Source organism: Chinchilla lanigera, unplaced genomic scaffold (assembly GCF_000276665.1).
Source record: "Chinchilla lanigera isolate Chin_1 unplaced genomic scaffold, ChiLan1.0 scaffold00105, whole genome shotgun sequence".
Taxonomy (NCBI): Eukaryota; Metazoa; Chordata; class Mammalia; order Rodentia; family Chinchillidae; genus Chinchilla; species Chinchilla lanigera.
The window spans coordinates 6,194,896-6,217,418 of NW_004955506.1; the positions used below are offsets into that span (position 1 = coordinate 6,194,896).

Genomic DNA, 22,523 nt, shown 5'->3' on the forward strand with positions numbered 1-22,523 from the left:
TCCGGTACCAGGAACCGAACTCACGACCTTGCGCTTGCCAGGCAGGCGCTTTTGCCGCTGAGCTAAATCCCCAGCCCCAGTTGTACAGGCTTAATTTGAACTTGAGATCCTTCAACCTCAGCCTCTCATCATGATGCGAGGATTTCTATGTGTGCCCCAACGTGCCTGGCTTGGAAGGTTTTTCTCTTTTGAAACCAACCTGAGTTTCTCCATAGTCTTGATACGAGAAGTAAAAGCGTCAGAAGAAGATGGAGCTGGAAGATCGGTTCCATGTTGACCCAGGTCTTCTGTTTCCATCTCCTTTCAGGCATACACAGCTTACCTCTCAGGAATGCTGCGCTTTGAACACCAAGAGTGGAAAGCTGCCCGAGAGGCCTTTACCAAATGCACGTATGTGTTCTGGTCCAAGGCTGTGGCCAGTTCTGGTTACCGAGTCAGATTCTAGCTATTAGCTTATTTCTGTGAAACTTGGGCGGATTCTTTTTCTGTAGAAATGGTGATAATTTCTTGGATCCCTAGAACACACCAATGCTGATAGTTGGTAGAAGAGCTTCCCAGGGCAGTATTTTGGTTTTAGCCATGTGTTCCTTGTGAGTTTGTTTTCCTAAAATAAGGCTGTGGTAAAACCTGGTGTTTGTTTGCTCGCAGAACTATCTATAAGAAGCTCGCCAGTGCTTTCACAGAGGAGCAGGCTGTGCTGTACAATCAGCGTGTGGAGGAGATCTCACCCAACATCCGCTACTGTGAATATAACATTGGTGAGCAGGCACCGAGGTGGCTCACCCAGCTCAGCACTGACTTGAGAGAGCCTGGAGAATGTACTCAGCTTTGATCCCCTCCCCTTGGACCCATCCTTGGCCTGAGCGGGGATTGATGACAGAAGTGCAACTGTCAAAGTCAGGCCTGTTCAGCATGATGGAAGGCAGTTCTTTGGCTTTTTTTTCACTTGTATGGTAATGGGGATTGAACCTAGGGCTTTGCACTGTTCTCCATCTCCAGCCTTTTATTTCCCAGACAGGGTCTTGTTCAGTTATCCAAGCAGGGCTTGAACTTGCAATCCTCTTGCGTCAGCCTTCCAGAGTGCTGGGTTTACAGGCGTTTGCCACCACACCTGGCTAGTCCCTTGGCTTCTGTTTCTATTCTGCCGCCTTCTGTACTCCCAATACTGGTCTTGAGTCTTTAGTCAAAGTCATGTTTTACTTTTTTGAGCATGTAGGTTTACAGCAAAACTGAGAAAAAGGTACAGTAGTTTTTCATATGCGCCTTCTCCTTATTGTGCACAGCCTCCCACATCACCACCATCTCTCGCTAGAGTGGTGTGTTAGTCAAAACGCTAGAGCCTACACTGATGCAAAATGAAAGTTTGTTCTTGACATTGCACACTCTAAGCTTAGAGAAATGTGTCATGACACATATCACAATTTCAGTGCCACAAACAAATTCAGCTTTGTAAAAGGATTTGTCCTGAAAAGATAGATCACGCTGTGGGCTCATTGAAGTGTACCTGTCAGAGGAAAGAAATCCTGTAGGTTGGGGGTGAATCGAGTGATTCTTAAGAAAACAGACCAGACCCTTAAAGATTTCCTCCTTTTCCCTGTTTTTCTCTCTTAGGGGACCAGTCAGCCATCAATGAACTTATGCAGATGAGATTGAGATCTGGGGGTGCTGAGGGTCTCCTGGCTGAAAAACTGGAGGTAATCTTAGCTTGTATACTTTTGTGAGAAGGTTTGGTTTGAAAAAGCCCAGAAAAAGAAATTCATAATTCCATCCTCTACAGATATCTGCTATTAATATATGCATATTTATAGCCATGCCTATATACTATATATGTACGTGTGCACACACATACACTTTTTCTTCTCTTTTTTTCCTGTGGTACCGGGGCATTGCACCAGGGAACAATGAGCTGTATCTCCAGCCTTTTTTTTTAAATTTTTTTTTTTGGTCTTTTTGAGACAGGGTCTCGCTATGCAGTTCAGGCTGGCCTTGAGCTCACTTTGTCACCCAGGCTGGTCTCGAACTCACAATGATCCTCCTGCCTCAGCCTCCCGAGTGCTGGGATTACAAGCATGCGCCACCATGCCTGACTCTCCAGCCTTTTTTAAAATATCAAAACAGAGTTTGACCACGTTGCCTAGACAGTCCCACCTTCCCATCCTCTCTTTCAGTCTCCTGAGTGGCTGAGATTGCAGGCATACATCACCATGCCGGGCCTGCATCTTTGTCACAAAAACTTTATCACTTACCACTGCTTCCTACTTTTTAACTTTGTGCTTTTTTTATGAGCAAGTAATGTAGACTCATAGAAAAAGAAATGTAAAAGACTGCGGAAAAAATATTTGACTTTTCACTAAGATACAGGATACCATGGAGAAATTTAGGTAGAAATTTTGTATGCTTCAAAAGAGTTATATGTTGGTCATAGAAAAAGAAAAGTAATAGGTCCCCTTACTTCCATCTGTCACTCATGCCCACAGTCACATCCATCTGTCATGCCCACAATCACAGCTTTAACATTCAGAACTACTTTCCAGGCCCTGATCACGCAGACTCGAGCCAAGCAGGCAGCTACCATGAGTGAAGTGGAGTGGAGAGGGAGAACGGTGCCAGTGAAGATCGACAAAGTGAGGATCTTTCTGCTAGGGTTGGCTGATAACGAAGCAGCCATTGTGCAGGTAAGAAGAAAGTTCTGGTTTGGCTTTTTATTCTGTGTATTCTCAAATATTGTCCTAAGTGTTCAAGATGGAGTGGGTTTGTTACTACTGACTTTCTTTTTTTTTTTTGTCTTTTCGAGACAGGGTCTCACTATGCAGTTCAGGCTGAGCTTGAGCTCCCTTTGTAGCCCAGGCTGGTTTCGAACTCCCAATGATCCTCCTACCTCAGCCTCCTGAGTGCTGGGATTACAGGCATGCGCCACCATGCCCAGCACTACCGACTTTTCACAAAACAAAAAAATGTGTATCAATGCAGCTTGGGTTGTGGTAAATCTGGAGACACACTCTCCCCAGTTTTTGTTTTTGTTTTTTTTGTAGGGGAGGGTATTTGCAGACAGGGTCTCTCTGTGTAGTCTACGCTGGCTTTGAACTCACTGTGTGGCCCAGGCTGGCTGTGAACTTGCAGTAATCCTCCTGCTCTGCCTTCCAAGTGCTGAGATTATAGACATGCACTGCTACACCTAACTAGAAATCTAAATTTATGGAGGAATTAAAGTTTGTGGTGGGGCACATTCAGCCCAGCAGGTGGTGCAATAGCCTCACTGTTATGTCCCTGAAGTCTCTGACCTGTTGTCTTTACCTTCTAGCCCTGAAGACTTGCCTCATTCCTGGCGCTTGTCAGGAGAGTCTGGTTAAACCAGAATGTCTTGTTTTATGTGAGGCACACATGTTATACCCTTGCAAAGCTGTGCTTGCAGCTCCTCACTGACAGTCAGTACCTGTTTGTCACCGTGAAGAACCTGGTGCAACACCAGACAGAAGATCCTGGTGATCTTGGCATGTTTGAGGCAGATAGTGAGTAAGGCACGTTTTACAGATCCTTCTCCATGTGAGGTAAAGGGCACCTTTTAGAAGAGCAGGCTGCTGACTATGGCCTCTTACGAGGCCAGGGGCATTTCTAAAATGTCACAATAGTTGATTGCACCTTGAGTCATTTGTGTAGGGGTTTCAAGGGTTTGTTCTGTTTTGTTTCTGTAGTACTGGCAATTATTAAACCCAGGGACTTCTCACTGGGCTACATTCCCAGTCGTTTTGTTTTATTTTTTGAGACAGAGGTCTTGCCAAGTCCTAAGTAGCCTAGGCTGGATCCTCCCGCCTCAGCCTTCCAGAGCGCTGGGATTACAGGTGTGTGGCACTGTACCCAGTCAGCATTCAAACTTCTCAAGGATTTATTTCAAAAAGGCTACTTTGGGAGGGGGTCAGCTTTCAGCAACTGAAGCATTTGTTTGTCCTTGCATTTTACTCTCTAATTTCCCTTTTATTTGCTGGAAGGACAGAACAATACTAGAAAATGAATTTTTCTTTTTTAAGCTAAAAGACTGAGAAACTTTTTGGGAGTGTGTTGTTGGCACTATTAACAGTAATACTTCACGTGGACCAGGCTAGAGCTGTGGGAGAAATGTTAGGTGATTAGGTTGGTTTAGGGTTTGTTTCTGTTTTGAAGTTGTAAGTGCTGAGAGAAAGGAACTCCTGGATTCCATGCCAGGAATCAGTGACAATGGGGCAGGGATTCTAGCCTAGAGTAGGAGTGAGGAGGGAAAAGTCCGTACAACAAGTTAAATGGGGGCTCTTCAGGGACAGGGCTGCAGGCAAGTGTCAAGTAAAGGGCTAGAAGAGCTAGCATTTTATTTATTTATTTATTTAAAGGCTATTGTGCAATCAATCTTTGACCATATGTTTTTGTCTCTGGTTTGATTTTATTTATTTATTTTTTGGTACCGGGAATTGAACTCATGACCTCAGGCTTGCCAGGCAAGCGTTTATGCCACTGAGCTACATCCCCAGTCATAGCTAGCATTTTACTTTATTGTATTTTATTTATTTATTTATTTATTTTTGGTTTTTCTCTGGTACCGGGAACCGAACTCACGACCTTGCGCTTGCCAGGCAGGCGCTTTGCCGCTGAGCTAAATCCCCAGCCCGCATTTTATTTATTTTTGAGGCAGGGTCTCCCTATGTAGTTCAGGCTGGTCTTGAACTCACTGTGTAGCCCCAGTTGGCCTCAAATTCATAGTCCTCCTGCCTCAGCCTCCCAAGTGCTGGGATTAGAGGTATGTGCCACCACGCTTGGCTACAATTTTTAAAAGTGCTCAAAGTTCAGGGGAAATAAACCATTGAATGCAGAGCCTAAGTACTTGTTAAGCATTTTTCTCTACCACTGAGCTACACCTATAGCCTGCAAATGATCTTTTTTTAAGCAACTGCTTTTAAAATTGAAGATCACAAACCGGGTGTGGTGGCGCATGCCTGTAACCCCAGCAGCAGGAGGATCGTTGGCAAGTTTGAGACCAGCCTGGGCTACAAAGTGAGCTCAAGGCCAGCCTGAACTGCATAACAAGACCCTGTCTCAAGAAGAAAAAAATAAATAAATAAATTGAAGATCACTTCAGTCACACAATGACTAATTGAACTTGATGCGTGTTTCATTTTTTGTATTTTTGGGCAAGTCCTCAAGCACACACTACCACTGAACTGTACTCCAGCCCATTATATTCTGTTTATCCGTTTTTAATATACCCAGGGCCTCATACTTATTTGGTCAGTGCTGCACTATGGAACCACATCCCCAGCCCAGTGTTTTTAAAAGGTTATTTAACCAAAAGATGTCTCTGTCTTTTTTTTTTTTCTGGTACCAGAAATTGAATTCAGGACCTTGTGTTTGCCAGGCAGGCAATTGTGCCGCTGAGCTATACCCTAGCTCCAAAAGACATCTCTTAGCTGGGCGTGGTGGCGCACGCCTGTTATCCCAGCACTCAGGAGGCTGAGGCAGGAGGATCCTTGCAAGTTCAAGACCAGCCTAGGCTACAAAGTGAGCTCAAGGCCAGCCTGAACTGTTTAAGGAGACCCTGTCTCAAAAAAACAAAACAAAAGACATCTCTTATTGGATATTGCCACGCCACAGTTTGTAGCATTATAAATAAAGATGTAGTAATGCTTTGCCTAGATAGATCTTTCCATATTTTGAGTTAGTATTATGGAATAGATTGCCCAAAGTAAGAATACCATGTAGGTTTTAAAGTATAGTTTTTACCTATTTTCTGGTTAAATAAAGTCACTTAAGTTATGAATTGTCAATCTTGGGAATTTTGAAGTATTTTTAAATTTTTTATCACATTCCCCCAAAATTTGATAGTTTGGGATTTTTTCCTCACATGCTGTTTTCTTATGGTAGTTAAGGGCCTTTTCAGAAAAAATAACCCTTCAAAAAATTTTTTTGCAATAATTTTTTTTTTTTTTTTTTTAATTTTAAAGAGTAAAAGAAGAATAACAGTAATAGGGGACCTTACCGAACTACAGACAAAGTGGTAGGAAATTGTCAATGGTTGTTTTACATATTGTTATCTACAAGATAGTTTCTCAGGAAAACAAATAGACAAATAATAGTGAGCTACAAACAGAAGTGGTAGGTTATTATCAATGGTTGTTGTACTGTACTTTGGTATCTTCAAAGTGGTTTCTAAAAAAAATAAATAGAGCTATACATGAGTGACCAATTGAATATTCACTGACTATTCTCACTGGTTGTTGTAGGAAGCTCAGAGTAATAAACATACATCCATTTACAAAATAGCATAGGAACAATACAAACATTACAGAGTTATGGACAGGTTGGTAGGAAATTATCAGTGGCTGCTGTAATACATGGTAGTATCTTCAAAGTGGTTTCTCAGAAAGACAGAGATACGCAAGAAGGATCTAACAAGTAGTTATAGCCTAAGGGTTGTGAAAAATAGCAGATTACCTTCTCACCAGTGACTCCTGTCACTGAGGTGTGACTGCTGGAAGGAAGGCCAGGATTGAAAAGAAGGACCGAGAGACTTGCACCTGTGTCTAGCAATAGGCTGTTTTCTTTTTCCTCTGTCGTCATGATTATCCGGGGCTCTACCATGGAGATGACGGTCTGGCCAGAGGGAGAAGGCAGAGTATGCCCCGGGCCCCCTCATTCCTGTTAGACTAACTGGTAGGATGGGTCTGAGCTCTGGGGCCTCCGCTTCAGAGGGCAGACCTGTAGTAATTTAAGAGCTTGGTGGTGAAAGTGGTATGTTTCTGTGTTGAGATAATACTTCCATTGAATCTCACTAGCTTCTATGTCTTACATTGTTTCAGTTCTTTTTTGATTTGTTTTGTTTATGTTATATTTTCCTCCTGGAAGTATGTATTAAAATTTATCAGTAAAACTTCTGGGCCTAGAATTTTCTTTGTGGGAAAGTTTTTAAAATTTGTGTTTTAGGCAGGCATGGTGGCACACACCTGTATCCCAGCCCTCAGAAGGCTGAGGCAGAAGATCGTTTCAAGTTCAAAGCCAGCCTGGGCTAGAAAGTGAGCTCAAGGCCAGCCTGAACTGCATAATGAGAGCCTGTCTCAAAAAAAGACAAAAAAAAAAAAAAATTCCCTTCTCTGCTTTAGCACTATTCATTCAGATTTTTTACTTTACCTTATGTTTATTTGCATGAAATTTATTGTTTTAAAAATAATTTATGATTTCATGGAAATTATTTGATTTATTGGCATAAAGCTTATAATATTCCCTTATCATTTTAATGTTGTTAGTATCTGTTTTCTGTTAAGTACCTGGTTAATGTGTTGGTTATGGCATATACACTCATCCCTGGGGCTTTATTTTTTTACAATTCAAGGGGTTGAACACAGGGTCTTAAAGATGCTAGGGAAGCATTCTACCACTGAAGCACATCCCCACCTCAAATTATCTCTGATTTTTAAGGATCTTACAAATGCCTTAAAGTCACTTCTGAGTATTAAAGACCTTTTTTTTGTTTTGTTTTTCTCCGGTACCGGAAACCGAACTCACGACCTTGCGCTTGCCAGGCAGGCGCTTTGCCGCTGAGCTAAATCCCCAGCCCTAAAGACCTTTAAATAATGTGGTAGAAATATGCATGTCTGTAATCCCAGCATTCTGAGAGGCTGAGGCAAAAAGATCACTAGTTTGAGCCCATGCTATCAGTTTAGCTACTTAGTGAGATCCTGTTTCAAAATAAAACACATAGAAAGGGCTGAAGTTGTAGCTCATGTAATGAGAAGGCTCTGAATTAAATCCCTGGTAGAGGGGAATCTAGGTCAAATAAAGTGTGTATGAACTCCAGGGCATTCCGATAAGGTTTTAACTTTTATAGTTAATGTCTTATATTACACATATCCCAAAACAAGCCAGTAAGTACAGTAATTTAAGTGTAGTGTCACACCATCTAGTTAAATCCTCAGTGTCAGCACTGTAGTTGATTAAATGTCTGTTAAATGAGCCATGAGTTATTACATATGGGAAAATACCCTTTGGCCAGTTGAGGTTAATCTCAGGCACAACCACTTGCCCCTCGGCGCCACTGTCAGGTTATTTGGCTAGATATAACATGGTGCCTGGCCAGTTTGTTACTGTTGTTCTCTACCCTGGAAGCCAAGAGCGAGGCCTTAGAGAAAGATAGGCCACTTAATTTCAGTGTCTCTTGTCTCAGTGGTATTGGTATCTGTCGGCCTCCAGCACCTGGAAGGCATAGTAGTTTGGTATTACTTGCTGGCAGAGATGTTTATGACATTTAGATACTAAAACAGCGGTTTATCGAAAAGCACAGAAGGAAGAAATAAGTCAGTGGTGTAAAATACTAAACTGAAAAGACTTGAGCTGCCAAAATCCGATTTCAAAATCCTGAGTTTTTTTAGCCAAACTTTAATATCCTCATCATCCTTAATACTGTCTTACTTTATGCTTCTTTTTTATTTTGCTTTTAAAGTTGTTAGTACGTAGCTGCAGTAATGGTGGCATTCATTGTGGGGAGGTGCTACACATGCATGACGCGCCTTAATTCTTTTTGCATGCTCTTTTTCCCTTTCTTCCTCCCTTCACCTCTTGGTCCCTTCCCATTTGCAAGAAATCTATCTCCCTTTTTGCTATTATAAAAATATGAAATACTTAGAGAGTTTGTGTGCCATCTTTGCACAGGAGCCGGGCTGATCTGTGTGTTCATTTTAGCATATGTTCTGCCAAAGCAAGCCCTCTGTTGTGCTTTGTTTTGTGTTTTGTCTTGTTTTTTTGAGACAAGGTCTTGATGTTTAGCTCAAGGCTGACCTTGAACTCACTGTGATCCTCCTGCCTCAGCCTCCTAAGTGCTGGGATTATAGGAGTGCACTACCACACTGACTCTTTCAATTTTTTAACATTTGATCATTCCTGAGGGTCACCGGTGGTTGCATTGTGAGGTTGTACCTGGGCCTTTTTGGGAGAGGGAAGGTTTTAAATAATAGGCTTGATGGCGCATGCCTATAATTCCAGCACTCAGGACAGGAGGCTGAGGCAGGAGGATCGTTGCAAGTTCAGGACCAGCCTGGGCTACAAAATGAGCTCAAGGCCAGCCTGAACTGTGTAGGGAGACCCTGTCTCAAAAAGACAAAAAAGAAAAGGCTTGGTGATTTTTTTTTTTTTTTTTTTTTTTTGGTGGGGGTTCTTTTTGAGACAGGGTGTCACTATAAAGTTCAGGCTGGCCTTAAACTCATAGCAGTCCTCCTGCCTCAGCACAGGTGTGTACCACCATACCTGGCTTAGGCTTGATGATTCTTAGCTTCAGTTTCTATTTAGTTTTTGATGCTTGAGTGGAAGTGAAACCATTTATCCTTTCTTTAAAAAGAAAATCTATTTTAAAGTGAGGTTTATTTATTTTTTAACTAGGTTTCCATGTGTTTCTTTCTGACCTCACTGGGCTGGGTGAGGCCTAGTTCTTGTCCCCACAGTTCTGCTATGGGTGTGGTAGGGAATGTGGCCGGACTCGCCTTGTGTGTCTCTTAGTCACAGCACCCTCTTCCAGCAATTTCTGTAGCCAAGTGAAAACAACCCGGGAATCCGTCCCTAATAGCAGGGCAAACAGCAGCCGAGTGTCTTGTCTCCACAGGGAGTCACTGTGTGAAGAGACCCCGAGACTGTGGCAAGCATATCCTAGGTGTTTCGTGTTTTATAAAAAGGGATCTAGAATTTCCTTACGAGGACCGATGAGTGACACTCTACTTCCAGGCTTAAAGTTTCTCTGTGTCACAGGCACATATGGGAGAAGCTGCTATTCGGGGAGTTTGCCCCTTGTGTTAGAACACGTCCTTGTTGGTCCCGTAGAGACCTGGGAGGTAGGCGGATAGATGAGGAGTCCTGTCTCTGCATGTCGAGGGTGCCATGTGGCAGGGTTCTTTCAGGAATGCTTGACCTCAAATGTAGCTTCTAGAATAAAATGTAAGCAGCAGAACAAATTAAATCCGAACAAGTTCTATTCAGAGATTAGCCTGTGAGTCACCTTGCAGTGTGGACGTCAGAAGAAAACACAGCCACCTTAGGTTCTCCCCTTTAGATGCTCTCTTTCGTGCATTGTTGCTTAAGACTTGTGCAGAACTCCCAGTGAAACTTAGAATGTTGTGGGAGCTGTAGGGAAGTTTGCTTGTGTTCAGCACCTTGATGCAAAAGTTGACTTAGTAGCTCAGTAACAGTGAACAAGGGTAATTTGTGGCATCCTTTTAAGCATTTTGTTTCGTTGTTTTAGACAGGATCTCCCTATGTAGTTCAGGCTTGGCTCAGACTCAGGCCGAGCCTCCTGTCTCAGCCCCGTTTTCTGGGATGACGGGCATGTTCGACCATGTCCAGCTATTTAAAATTTTAAATGTGAGCCATACACTACCAGTGGAAAAGGAAACATTCTGTGTAGCTGCTGAAGCAAAATTTGTTTTTTTCTTATACACCCGTTGCCTGAACCACACCCATCTGAAAAGGGGTGTTGGTGGCATATTTGGTGGATTGCTTATATTTAAACTGGTGCTGAGGGGCTGGGGATTTAGCTCAGCAGCACAGTGCCTGCCTGGCAAGCGTGATGTTGTGAGTTCGATTCCTCGTACCAGAAAGAAAACAAAAACATAAATAAGTAAACTGGTGCTGAGTTTCATTTTTCCTGCTGCTGTGGTAACTTTAACACGTGTAGTTTGCTGTTTGGTTTCTTAAAGCAAAGGGTATTTGCATTATATATACATGTATATGTATATAAATTTTTATTAGTGCATGTTTGTGCTACATAATAATTATATTCATTGTAGGGAGTTGGTACATGCACATAACGCATCTTCTTTTTCGGGAGCTTTTTTTTTTTTTTTTTTTTTGAGGGGTTGTTGAGATAGGGTCTCACTATATAATGCAGGCTGACCTTGAACTCACTTATGTAGCCCAGGCTGGTCTCAAACTCATGGAGATCTCCTGCCTCAGCTCCCAAATGCTGGGATTACAGGCATGCACCACCACACCTAGCTGTAACACATTTTATTTCTTTTTATGTCCTCTTCCCCTCCTCCTTATATTCACACATCATATTCTACTTAATAAGTGTTACACAGCTGCACCATTTCCATGGACATTCTATTTTGAAAAATGTGGCCAGCAGCTTTGAATAAACAATTATAGGGACTCTTCCCAACCTGAGGCACTTAACAATAGTCTGTAAAGTGTTTTTCTCTAGAGCCACACCATCCGATACAGTAGCCCCTTGACGCATGGGGCTAGTTCCATTTAATAAAAACACAAGTGCTCAGTGGCCCCACGTGGCTAACGCCCACTGTGTCAGACAGGGCTGATGGAGAGCGTTTCTGTCATCGCTGAAAGCTCTGGCGGGCAGCGCTGCCTTGGTGTCCTGGGGAGCTGGTGGGGCCAAGTTTGCCTGGGCCCTAATTTATTCCTAAATGAATGAACAGCAGGAAAGTCAAGTAACCCACAAGTGGAAGAGCATGTTTGATTTAGATTGTGTAATTTACAGGGGAGACTTTTCTCACACTAGAAACTAGGAAAACTGTAAGACTTCTTAAGGGGGAAAAAGGGTTGTTTTCTTTTTTGCCTTTTTTTTAATGTCCTCTATCCATCTCTTAAAGACATGGGTGGTATGGGGCTCTCTTTTGCACTTCCTTAGAGACCAGTTAAGACTTTATTTTTTTTCTTCAGATTAGAGGTTGGTTTCTGGGGAAAGTCAAATATAATAATGGAATGTTGATGTTTTAATTTCATAGCAGGTCTGCCAGTAACACAAGTTCATCTCCTTTCTCTCTTTGATCCATTCCCGCCCGCTCAGTCAGATTCTTTAGGATGATGATGTGGTCTGGCAGGTATTCCGTGACTGAGTCGCTTTTTCACTTTTCCCAGCTGTGCGGCCGAGACACCCAGCCCTGCACAGACTGCCGTCTCCTTCTTGCCAACCTGCTCCGCCCTCAGAGTTGTTCTCAGAGGAGGCTGGGGCGATATCGGAATGCAGAGTGTCTGTGGAGAAGAGAACTTAGTGTAAAATTGAGGGGAAATGTCTTTTTGATTATTGATTAGTAATGTTTATCACTTGCTTGGACCTAAAAGAAAATCAGAGCCTGCCAGTTGGCTTGCAGTTGTGCAGTGTAATTCCACCGGCATACGCTAGAGCTTAACCGAGTGTTCTGAAAGGAAAGAGGAAGGACACTTGGCGTGCTGTGCTCATGTGTGGGAGCAGTGCCCCAGTGTAGGCTCTAAGGCTCCTGTGGGCGTCCGATGCTGACCCTGAGCAGAGGCTGGAGTGCTGCAGGGATGTAGGGGAAAGTTCTGTGATGGGAAGCCATATAAAGCCCCCGTTCCCTGACAGAAAGTTCCAGATCAGTTACATACATAACTTTTTTAGTATGTTCACCTTTTAAAGTATTCCCATTTCCGTATTAATAGTAGATAAGGCTACAAGAAGATCCTGTGCTAGAGAGTGGTGACAAAAGAATCTTGGATTTGGGCACATAGTCCATGTGCGTGGTAGGAGGTTCGTAGCCCTCTTATGTCTTCCTCCTGCTACGGTATTGCGCTTAACTCAAAAAGTCTCTTGTTCTGTCCTGTGTCTCTCTAGGCTGAAAGTGAAGAAACCAAGGAGCGTCTGTTTGAATCCATGCTCAGCGAGTGTCGGGACGCCATCCAGGCTGTTCGGGAGGAGCTCAAGCCAGATCAGGTAGGCCGTGCGCTGAACCGCGGCTCTGGCCCTGGGCTCGGCCCCTGCCGGGCCTGCCATGTTCCCAGCTGGGGACCCTATGGTCTCCGTGCATCACTTCCTTAGCCACCAGGGTTTTTAGATGCAGAGGTCAGCTGGCAAGCAGCAACGGCCTCTGGGCTCATTTGGGAGGAGAATTCGTTCTCCACATCCTTTTCTTCATGATGGTTTCATCCCGCAGACTCCCTGCTTACCTCCAGGCGCCGCTCTCCAGTGCTCCCTCTTTCCCGTGTCGTCACTGGGATCCACACGGGTACCCAGGCTAAAAGGCTTAGAGCCATTCTTTCTCCCAGTCCCAAAGCGCTGATTTCCCTCCTTGGCAATGTGTCTCACCCACTGATGATTCCGCCTGTTGTGATTTAGCTTTTACCCTGTCTGCACGCCTGGCCTGTTGCAGAGCTCCTAACAGCTTGAGTCTCACTGTCTGATTATGAGAAGTCCAGTGATTCCCCTAGATCTCAAGCAGTGGTCTCTACATTTTTGTAATGCTGTCCTCTGTAAGTACAGTGGGTTTGTACCTCTGACGTGTTCATTTATAAGTCGTATACCTTAGTCAACTGATACTAATACGTAAAATGCATTAAAATAACATTTCAAAAACAGATAAATTTGTTTAGAAGTTTTTTTTTTTTTTGGTACCGGGGATCGAACCCAGGACCTTGCGCTTGCCAGGCAGGCGCTTGTGCCACTGAGCTATATCTCCAGCCCCGATTAGAAGTTCTCATTATCTTCTCTATCCATTCACCTTGGGTTTGTTTTTTTGTGTGTTTGGTTTTTTTGTTTTGTTTTTTGTTTTTATTTTTTCTTTTTTGAGATAGTGCCTCACTGTGTAGTCCAGGCTGGCCTTGAACTTGCCACAATCCTCCTGCCTCAGCCTCCCAAATGCTGGGATTACAGGCCTGTGCCACCATGCCAGGCACATCTTGGGTTTTATGCCCTACTTTTGAGACCCCAGTTCTGGCAAGTACAAGGCAGACTCCTTAGGCTGGTGCGAGAGCCTCCCCAGCCAGCTTCCAGCTGCTGCTGTGCTTGTCTTGGAGTCCTCTGCCTCAGCCTTCCCTCTTTCTTTCTTCTTTTTTAATACTGCTGGAGATTAAACGCAGAGCCTTTGCACTCAACTACATCCCTAGCCCTTTTTTAATTTTGTGCCAGGTCATTAAACTGTGAAGTTACCCTAGCTAGGCTCAAACTTGCAATACTCCTGCCTCAGCCTCCCAGAATGCTAGGATTATAAGAGGGCGCTGCCCTGCCCAGCTTTATGTTTGTCTTAACTTGCCATTCCCACCTGTGCACGAGCTGTTTTTCCTGCTTATGTACCTGCATAATCTTCGTGTTCTCTCTCCAAGCCCTACCTGGTTTCAAGGTCCAGCTCATAGCTTATCCTCTCTGAGAAGTGTGCTTACCCCATTCTGGCTTACAAAGACCTCTGCGTCCTCTAATGATCTCATACTTGCAGCTCTAATGTCTGTTCGGTAATCAAGTACTGTATTGCTTCTTGTAAAAAAAAATGTAGTTTTTTTATTGTGCTGGAATACACATAACAAAATGTCCCGCCCTGAGTATTTCCCAGTGCACTCTAATGGTGTCGAATACATTCACAATGTTGTGTGACTGTGACCAGCGCCCTCCCCCAGAGCTCTCACCTCAAGCTGGAGCTCAATACCTGTTAATGACCTTAAATATTACCTTTGCACATTTTATTTATTCTTTTATATTTACCTTCTCATTACATTTCCCTCAAGATTGTAAGCATCTTAAAAGCAAATATATTTGTTCCAGCATCTGCTTCAGTGCCTTGAGTATAAAATATTTAAGTAAATGTAGTATTTTTAAATTAAACGACTGCTTCCTCCATGTGGTCACCTGCTTCCTTCTCCCATTAAGTGCCATTGCACAGCTATGCCTCCTCTCATCCACTTAACAGAGGGGCCTTCCCAGGCCAGCGCCTCCCTCACCTTGAATTTGCAGCAGTGGGGAGACATCTCACAGGATGCAGGGGACAGGTGATGCAAAGGCGCATCTGCTCCCTGGTGCTGCTGCATAACATTACCACGAACCCAGTGGTTTAAAACACACATCCGTTGCCATGAGGTCAGAAAAACCTGAAGTGGCTTTACAGTCTGCTTTCCTTTGGGAGCCATTGAGAAACCTAGGGAGAATCCTTTCCCACTCTCCTGCAGAGTGCATGTCCTGGCTTCCAGAGGCCACCTGCAGTTCTTAGTGACCTTTTCCTCTGTCTTCAAAGCCAGCAGCTGAGCCTTCTCTCCTCTCTGCCCTCTGCTTCTTTTTTTTTTTTTTGTACCAGGAATCGAACTCATGACTTCAGGCTTGCCAGGCAAGCGCTTATGCTGCTGAGCTATATGCCCAGCCCTTCTGCCCTCTGCTTCTATTCCTGTATATCTCTGACCTTTCTGCTCTCCTCTTCTGAGGAGCCTGGTTTACAGTGGGCTCACCTGGCTAATCCAGAGATGCTTAACCATATCTTCGAGGCCTCTTCTACTGTGGGAGGTAACATCTTCTCAGATTTTGGAGGTTAGGATGTGGGCGTTTTAGTGGGCTGAACACAGCCCTCCCTAGGAGGCAAGCTGTGACAGCGTGGCACATACGCGGTAGACCCTGGGTTTTAGACACAGACCCTAAAAGACAGCTATGGTTTGTTCCTACTGCTTGGCTCTAGACCCCTGGGCAGTGAGCAAGAACCCTCACCCAGCTGTCTCTCCGAATTCTGTTACTCAGGCCAGTTTTTAAAGTGATTGTTTTGCTGGGCGTGGTGGCGCACACCTGTAATCCCAGCACTCGGGAGGCTGAGGCAGGAGGATCATTGCACGTTCGAGGCCAGCCTGGGCTGCAAAGTGAGCTCAAGTTCAGCCTGAACTGCATAGCGAGACCCTGTCTCAAAAGGACAAAAACAAACAAACAAAAAAGTGATTCTGTCATTCTGTACTTATTAATGAACCTCTGATGTTTGAGGGCCCCAGACTTAGCTGGAGCCTGTTTTTCTTCAGGGCAGTTTTTGGGACCACATCAGGGGAAGAAGTGGGAGGATGGAGTTGGCTATTTTACCTTTTACCTTTTTCATTTTCTACAGAAACAGAGAGATTACACCCCAGAAGGGGAGTCAGGGAAGGTGTCTAATCTTCAGTACCTGCACAGGTAAAGGTTACTGTAATTTTTTCTACTGTTAACATTTCAAATACAACATTGTAACGATAATATATATAATGTTTATGTACATTTTAATTTATAATTTCTTAAAATAAGTAACAGTAATGCATGTCGGTGTGCTTTATTGTATGTGTATGTACACCACATTTGCATATTACTTAAATATATATTGTGTATAATGTGAGATTTTCACATAGTTTAAAATCTTAAAAAAAAATAAAATCTTAAACAGCTGGGCATGGTGGTACACACACCTGTAATCTCAACATTTGGGGAGGCTAAGGCCATACAATTGTAAGTTCAAGCACAGCTTGGCAATTTAGCGAGATCCTGTCTCTAAAAATTAAATGCTGGAGACGTAGGTCAGTGTGAAGGCACCGGGTTCAGTCTCCAGTACTGGTGGGGGGTGCTGAGCACAACCAGTAATTTTGAAGCTCCCTGTGGCCTCTCCCTCTGCTTTTCTAGAGCCAGCCCCTCCCCTGGTTCCAACCTCTGAAAGTTACTCTCCTTTGTGTTCTGAATGTTGTAAAATTGTCCCTTTCAGGTGTAAGTTTATTTAAACTGAAGTTTAGCTCATTCTGGCAGTTGCTTTTGTAAGGTAAGGGTCTGCCTCAAGTCTTTCCTTCGCTTTTTTTTTTTTTTTTTTTTTTGTCTTTCTGAGACAGGGTCTCACTATGCGGATCAGGCTGGCCTTGAGAGATCACTTTGTAGCTCTGGCTGGTCTCGAACTCAAAATGATCCTCCTGCCTCAGCCTCGAGAGTGCTGGGGTTACAGGCATGCACCACCACGCCCAGCTTGCCTCAAGTCTTCCATAAGGATATAGGATGGATGCAAGACAGTTTATTGACCTTTTCATCCTTTCCCCTCAGCCTGCAATGTGTTTTCTCCCTGGGTGCTCTTTTTCTGGACTCTTCTGCTCCATTAATTTGTCTGTCCGTGTATTGGCACACACATTACCGTAACACCCCAACATGCCCTGATATCTAGTACCGGACGTTCTCCTAGCCAAGTGTTTCCTCAGCTGCATCTTGGCTGTTGTCCTTTTTCTCTTTCAGATGCATTTTAAAACCACCCTTTCAGAGGTGTGTGGGTGTGTGTGCACGCGCGCGCACTGCTGAGACTTAAACCCAGGGCCTAGCGCATGCTAAGCAAGCACTGACCTCAGTGGGCTGGGGATGTAGCTCAGTTGGAGAGCAGAAGGCATAGGTTCAATCTCCGGACCCTCCTCCCAAACAAAAAAGATGGATCATTTTGTTATAGAAAAAGAGAAAGAGTAGCAGTTTCTGAAATGTACAACAAGAGAAGAAATAATATTATTTAGGAAAACTCTAGTTCTCCTCAGATTCTCTTTTCCACTTGACCTGGAGAGTTTAATTTCTAGGCCATTGCTTATAATTTATATGATAAACTTGATAGTATCTTCAGCCACTCCCCTGCTGATCTTCATATATATAAATGAATAAAAAACCCCAGGACTGGGGAGATAGAGCAGTGGTAATGTGCTCACCTAGCGTGCATGTGGCACCCTGGGTTCTATTTCTAACAGGAGTTAAAAAAAAAGAAATCCAAAAAGGATGGCCTGAAGATACAGCTCAGCAACAGAGTGCTAGCCTAACTTGTGGGAGGCCCAGGGTTCAGCGTGCAAATTCACTGCAAATTTGAGGCCAGCATGGGCTACAAAGTAAGTTCAAGGCAATTCTGAACTGCATAGTGAGACCCTGTCTCAAAAAGACAAAAAAGCCGGGCGTGGTGGCGCACGCCGGTAATCCCAGCACTCGGGAGGCTGAGGCAGGAGGATCATTGTGAGTTCAGCCCGAACTACAAAGGGAGCTCAAGGCCAGTCTGAACTCCATATCGAGACCCTGTCTCAAGAAAAAAGGAGATGAAGGGTAAGAAGGGAGGCTGAGGCAGGAGGATCAATGTGAGTTCAAGGCCAATCCGAACTGCATAGTGAGACTCTGTCTCAAATAAAAAAAGGCAATTAGATGTTACCTGTTTGGCAGCCTAAAGAGAGAGGTGCAGCTGCCAGAAGTTAGATGACTGGTTTGTGTTCAGAGCCCCAAAGTCAAGAGTTGATCTGATCATTGAACCTTACAAAGGCCCTCTGAAATCACTGAGGCTAAAGGCCCTTGGCAACTTGGATGTCCCTTGCTTTTGAGTTCATTCTCCCACTTTCAGGATCTGTCTAGCCAGTATCAGGATCATAGATTTCCATGATCAGAAGGGCAGCATTATGCCCTTGTGTGTGTGTGTGTGTGTGTGTATGTGTGTGTGTGTAGTACTAGGGATTGAACCAAGGCCCTCACATATGCTAGGTGAGCACTGTACTACCAAACTACATTCCCCACCCTTTTGAAAATTATTTTATTTTGAGACAGGTTCTCCCTAAGTTGCACAGTCTGGGGGCTCAAGCTTCCCACCCTCCTTCCTCAGCTTCCAAGAGTGCTGGGTCACAGGCATGTACCACCGTGCCAAGTTAATTCTATCTGATGACCTTCTCACCCACTTCCCAGAAGCAGCTGTTTTTAATTATTTTAACAAATTCTTTTGGTATTTCCCTGTAAATCTCTAAATGACGTGTATGTTGCTACTTCTTGATTTGGAGATTCAGTCATCTGACAACTCTCCCAGCATTAAAGGGACTTGCCGGGTGGTACAGTTAAAATGAGCAGGTGTCCTGTGGTCTGGCCACATTGCCATGTGGCTAGCTGCATGACCGTTGGAACACCATGCTACCGTGTTTCTGACAAGAGAAGGCCATCCATGAGTAGGGCAGATATGGCACGAGCACATTGCCCTTGTGGCATGGGCCAGGAAGATGATTGGTCCTCATCCTAGAAACAGGCTCCCATCCACAGACCTTTTTCTTGTTGTTCTGAGGATGGAATACAGGGCTTTATGCATACACTTAGCCCCTGAGCTACATAGCTACATCGCCAGTCCCACACCTGTGGACCTTACGGACTAGCAGCGTCCTCTAAATCAGGAGTTGTGTGGCTGTTGGAAAAAAGACACAGCCTGTAATTCAAGCTGAAATAAAATTTTATGATAAGGTCTCATCTCAGTCTGACCCCCTGTAAGTTTGCCATTGAACAGCTGCCAAATTGCAGGCCCGTGAGCTTGAGGCCCAGGCCCAGTGGTCCTGCTATGGGACACACCCTCACACCCACACTTCCCCCAGGGCAGTCTCAAAGCACTGTTCGTACCTTTCCCAGAACATCAGCTTCCCTGAGCACAACCTGAGGTGACGTGTGGTATGTTTCAGCTACCTGACCTACATCAAGCTGTCAACGGCAATCAAGAGAAATGAGAACATGGCTAAAGGTCTGCAGAAGGCCCTGCTGCAGCAGCAGCCAGAAGATGACAGCAAGCGCTCTCCCCGGCCACAGGACCTGATCCGGCTCTATGACATTATTCTACAGGTGACCTTGGGGACTGTGCTTTGCCTGTGTAGGATGCAAAATGACTGACTGCATAGCAACAGGGCCATGACAGCCAAGGGCAGTTAGTAACTGCATGCCAGACAGAGGCTTTGTACGAGCTCTGCAGTCTGTGACACCCATGCATCAGACATGCTGAATTCTTTTGAAGCACAGAGATAGTAAACCCACAGATACTCACTGAACACGTCCCCTACGAGATGCTCTCCCACCAACCAGGCCTGGTGGTGTAGGCCTCTAGTCCCAGTATGAAGAAGGCTGAGGTAGGAGAATCACTTGAGTCCATGAATTTGAGACCAGCCTGGGCTAGGTAGGCTCCGTCTCAGAAAACAAAAAAAAAACTCTTTCCCAGGTGCTATGGAGCATCCAGAGACCTGAATCCACACTGCCTCAGCCCACTGGAAGTCAGTCAAGTAGTAGTAGGATTGCCACACACATGCACACACGCACACACGCACACACGCACGCATGCACACAGTGTCTGTGTAGCTGCTGAGTGAGTAGTCAACTCTGAAATAAAAGTCCAGAGCTGGAAAGAACCTTCTGGCTGAGATGGTCCAAGAAGTTTCTGAGGGTGGGTGAGATACGAGCTGAGTGTTAAAGGAAAATAGGTTGTCAGTATCAGAGAGGAACAGAGGGGCCACCAAGTACAGCTGCTGCCGAGCCACACTGCACAGGTTTGTCCCATTGTTTTGAACATGCTCTTTTCCTCTCCCTTTAACTGCTGTCACAAGGCAGGCCTACTCATAAATTCTCTTTTTGCATCTGTTGTCTAGAATCTGGTGGAATTACTGCAGCTTCCTGGCTTAGAGGAGGACAGAGCCTTCCAGAAGGAGATTGGCCTCAAGACCCTGGTGTTCAAGGCTTACAGGTAACATCCTGAGAGGGCCGGGCTCTCCCCTGCCTGCAGCAGTTCTGTAAGGTTTAGAAGCTGGAGTTGCTGGCACCTGACTGTGTGGCTGCCTTGCCTTGAGTGGACAGTGCTCAGCCCCAAGTATTCATGGGAAATCCTCACCAGTGGAGGACCCCTTCTGTCCTGTCACATAAGCAGCGAGCCTGGTGTGCCGCCCCAAGTGATATGTGAAGGCACCGGCTCCCATCCCATATTTCTGAAGAAGGAGAAAAGCCAGAAACACTCAGGCTTTTTGGAGCCTAGTAAAAGAAATTCAGTGAGGAAGCACCTTCCTTGGTTTTGTTTTTAAAAAAGACATGAGGGCCGGGCGTGGTGGCGCACACCTGTAATCCCAGCACTCAGGAGGCTGAGGCAGGAGGATTGTTGTGAGTTCGAGGCCAGCCCGGGCTACAAAGTGAGCTCAAGGCCAGTCTGAACTGCAGAACGAGACCCTGTCTCAAAAAGACAAAAAAAAAAAAAAAAAAAAGACATGAGCAGAGACGATGATGGCTTAGATGTATGGCGGGTGGTGGGTGGGATTTATATTTAAGCGGAACAACACAGGCCTCTGGACAGTCAGCTAGTCTGTGGAAGGTGGTGGCTGTGTGTTGGACCTTCATGGCCATCAGCACCTGTTGGAAGGACCTGCAAATTAGCCCTGCAACCCAAAACCTTCTGGTACAGGGCTCCTGTGCAGTCACCCGAGTTAAGAATCCTGTTTTTAAACTGAGGTTGGTGGTTTACGCCTATAATCCCTGCATTCCAGGAGACTGAGGTAGGAGGATGGTGTGTTCAAGCCCAACCTGGGCCACTTAGTGACTTAGCAAGACCTGTCTCAAAATTTAAAAAAATAAAAAACATTTAAAAGGGCTGAGGATGCAGTTAAGTGCGAAGGCCCTAGGTTCAATCCCCAGTACCACAAACTAAACGAAAAGTCCCGTTTCCACAGGGTACAAAATTAACACACGTACACACAGTCACATGCTGGGGGCTGGGGATTTAGCTCAGCGGCAAAAGCGCCTGCCTGGCAAGTGCAAGGTCGTGAGTTCGGTTCCTGGTACCGGAGGAAAAACCAAAAAAAAACAAAAAAAAAAACACACAGTCACATGCTGATCTATATACAGTTTGCTCCATGTCTGCAAGTTTTGCACCTACAGATTTCAACCAACCGTAGATCAAAACTAATTCTTAAAAAATTGTAACTGGAAAAAAACACTGTTTCCAGATTGAAAATTCAGCCTAAGCTGCAGAGAAAGCCTTGGTCTTGGGCAGTGGTTGCTTTAGAATATTGTGGCTCTTCTCCCTCCCCATCAGGTGTTTTTTCATTGCTCAGTCCTACGTGCTGGTGAAGAAGTGGAGCGAAGCCCTTGTGCTGTACGACAGAGTCCTGAAGTACGCAAACGAAGTAAATTCCGACTCCGGAGCGTTCAAGAACAGCCTGAAGGTGAGCCCTCTGCCCTCCTTGTTTGCATGCCCAGGAAGTTGCGTAGGAAGCCGGGGCTGGGCCTTCGAGGGTAGACTCAAGCCTGCTTCACAGGCTGGGCACCCTGGTTGCCCTTGAGCTATAGGCTGTGTAACGCATTCCATCCCTGAGATGGATCTAGATAGGCAAAACAAACAAACAGAACAAATAAAACCCTGAAGTACTGTTCTCTGGCTTGGCTACATGTTGGAATTGCCAGGCAAGATTTTTTAAAAATGGGTGTTTGTTCCAAGAGCTCCTGGTTCTGATTAGTGGCATCTGGAATGGACACTGGGATTTTTCAGAGTCCTCAGTGATTAAAGCAAGACCCAGTCTCAATCATTATCATGAAGGTAGAACCAGGGATATAGCTCAGCGGCACAGCATCTGCCAGGCAAGTGCAAGGTCCTGAGTTCTATTCCTAGTACCAAAAAAAAACCAAATCATGAATGTAACTAAGTAACCCACGTGCATTTTATAAGTAAAAACCATTTAGAAAAGCAAATTTTGGTAACTGTGAATGATGGAGTCCCAGGCCAGCACAGAGGAGCTGCCGCCATGTGCCCAGGTGCCAGGCCCTGGTTTGGGCCTCAGAGAGCCTGTGGCGTTGTTGCAGCCCCACATTTGCATGTAGGAGTCCGTGTGGAAGTCCAAAAGAAGGCCGAGGGCTGGGATGCAGCTCAGTGGCACAGAACGTCTGTAGCGTGCACAAGGCCCTGGGTTTGATTTCTAGCACCACAAAGAGCTGAGAGGAGCCGGGTGTGGTGGTGCATGCCTGTAATCCTAGCACTTGGGGGGCTGAGACAGGAGGATTGCCGCAAGTTCGAGGCCAGCCT

General features: G+C 45.0%; 1 protein-coding gene across 1 annotated transcript in view; it reads left to right on the forward strand.

The window, feature by feature from the left end:
• Srp68 (signal recognition particle 68kDa) overlaps nt 1-22,523 on the forward strand; it is a 42,072-nt gene that overhangs the window by 16,712 nt on the left and 2,837 nt on the right. Inside the window, exons 5-13 of the mRNA XM_005407458.2 lie at nt 308-390; nt 649-758; nt 1,612-1,694; nt 2,535-2,675; nt 12,590-12,688; nt 15,816-15,880; nt 19,159-19,315; nt 20,110-20,204; nt 21,540-21,669. Coding sequence (XP_005407515.1) covers nt 308-390; nt 649-758; nt 1,612-1,694; nt 2,535-2,675; nt 12,590-12,688; nt 15,816-15,880; nt 19,159-19,315; nt 20,110-20,204; nt 21,540-21,669 — 963 coding nt within the window. The remainder of the gene's footprint in view (nt 1-307; nt 391-648; nt 759-1,611; nt 1,695-2,534; nt 2,676-12,589; nt 12,689-15,815; nt 15,881-19,158; nt 19,316-20,109; nt 20,205-21,539; nt 21,670-22,523) is intronic.